General features: G+C 25.1%; 1 protein-coding gene across 1 annotated transcript in view; it reads right to left on the reverse strand.

Annotated features, from left to right (window-relative positions):
• Positions 1 to 351: 351 nt before the first annotated feature.
• Positions 352 to 1,626, reverse strand: part of LOAG_18341 (hypothetical protein) — a gene marked incomplete at both ends in the record, with an annotated part of 3,971 nt that continues 2,696 nt past the window's right edge. The window contains 3 exons of the mRNA XM_020451002.1: positions 352 to 534; positions 686 to 807; positions 1,134 to 1,354. Coding sequence (XP_020305252.1) covers positions 352 to 534; positions 686 to 807; positions 1,134 to 1,354 — 526 coding nt within the window. The remainder of the gene's footprint in view (positions 535 to 685; positions 808 to 1,133; positions 1,355 to 1,626) is intronic.

The following is a 1,626-nucleotide window of genomic DNA, read 5'->3' on the forward strand; positions in this document are numbered from 1 at the left end:
AAATAAAGAATGATGCTAAGATAGGTCATCCTTTTGTTCACATTTTAGTAAGAATTTAAACTTTAAACTTGACCTTTTTATAAGCTAAGGACATTATGCTTTATTTATAATATTTCTTAATTGCATCAATGATAATTTTAAAGCTAAACATAGGATTTGATTGTGAATTTAATTCGATTTTAATAATGAAAATTTTCAAAAAATTTGATTCACATTTATTCTTTAATTTAAATATTCAAAAATTTTAAAAAATCCAAAGTTTTTTTTCGCCATTTTTTCTTACATTCTGAAATTTAAATTTTTGCTTCACTTAATTATCTGTTTCATTGCAACGCATTTATGATAAATTATTTACTTTGGTTTTCTATGCAAATTCATTCCAAGATTAGCAAGCCAAACATTTTCCTTATCTTTCGACATTACAGGATCTACTGCTGAAACTAAACCACCGGAACCTTGCTTAATTTCCCATTCGCCTGTTTTTTCACGTTTCAAGCTAACTGGTGGTGCGTTAGAAACGTTGATTACACGTTGCTGAAGAAAAAAGAAAAAAAAAGATTGTATAAATTTGGAAATAACACAAATATAATGCCTTTTGAATAACAAAAATAATGCATCTTTTCATGAAACATAAAAAGAACCATCCTCTAAAGCTAAAGTTTATAGCAAATATTAAAATTAATACCTGAAAATGTGTACTAGCTAAGCCTCCACTTGCAATTACTTCCTTTGATAGTTCCCGTGAATTTACGCTACTCTCGGATGGTCCACGTGAAATTGATCGACGTAATCGTCGTAATTTTTCGGCTAAAAAATTTTCATTTTTACATCAATTTAAAAGCAAAAAAAAAAACAATATAATAGTGAATTTGAAATTAGCCAAAAATATGATTGAGAAAATATTCCAACTCTTTCTGTCTATGAAAGATTTATTTTGTAATCACAACAAGATATAATATATAATCTTAATTAATTTAGGGACTTAAGAATAAAAAATAAATAATTAAATATTTAATAAAGCAACTGAAATAAAAAAAAACTAAGTAGGTTGTAAAAATAAATTAAAATAATAAAATTTTAAGGTGAAAATGAAATCTACAAACAAAATTTATGAAATTATTTAAAATTCAAACAATATGAAACAGTTCGTGAGCGGCCCGTAGTTATACTGTTATTGCTTTTGCCACTAGATTGAGAAGAGATCGAATCCGTGGAAGAAGATCTGCTGGATCTTGATGAACCTTCTCGGCTAATACTTAATCGTCGTTGTAAATGATGGAATCGTTCACCAAACCGTTTTGCATGAACACCAAGTAATGATTTACGAACACCTGGTACTGAAGTGTATAGTTCCCTGGAAAATGTTAGGTAATTACAATCTTAGTAAATTATAAAATGATCAAAATAATAACAAAGATGTTACTGTTAACAGTATAATAGTTATTGAAATCATAATAAATTGTAATCATTAGTCTGATAACGTCAAGAGTATTAGTGATAATAATAATAATAATAATAATAATAATAATAATAATAATAATAATAATAATAATAATAATAATAATAATAATAATAATAATAATAATAATAATAATAATAATAATAATAATAATAATAATAATAATA

The sequence above is a fragment of the Loa loa genome (genome assembly GCF_000183805.2).
Source record: "Loa loa unplaced genomic scaffold supercont3.267, whole genome shotgun sequence".
Lineage (NCBI taxonomy): Eukaryota > Metazoa > Nematoda > Chromadorea > Rhabditida > Onchocercidae > Loa > Loa loa.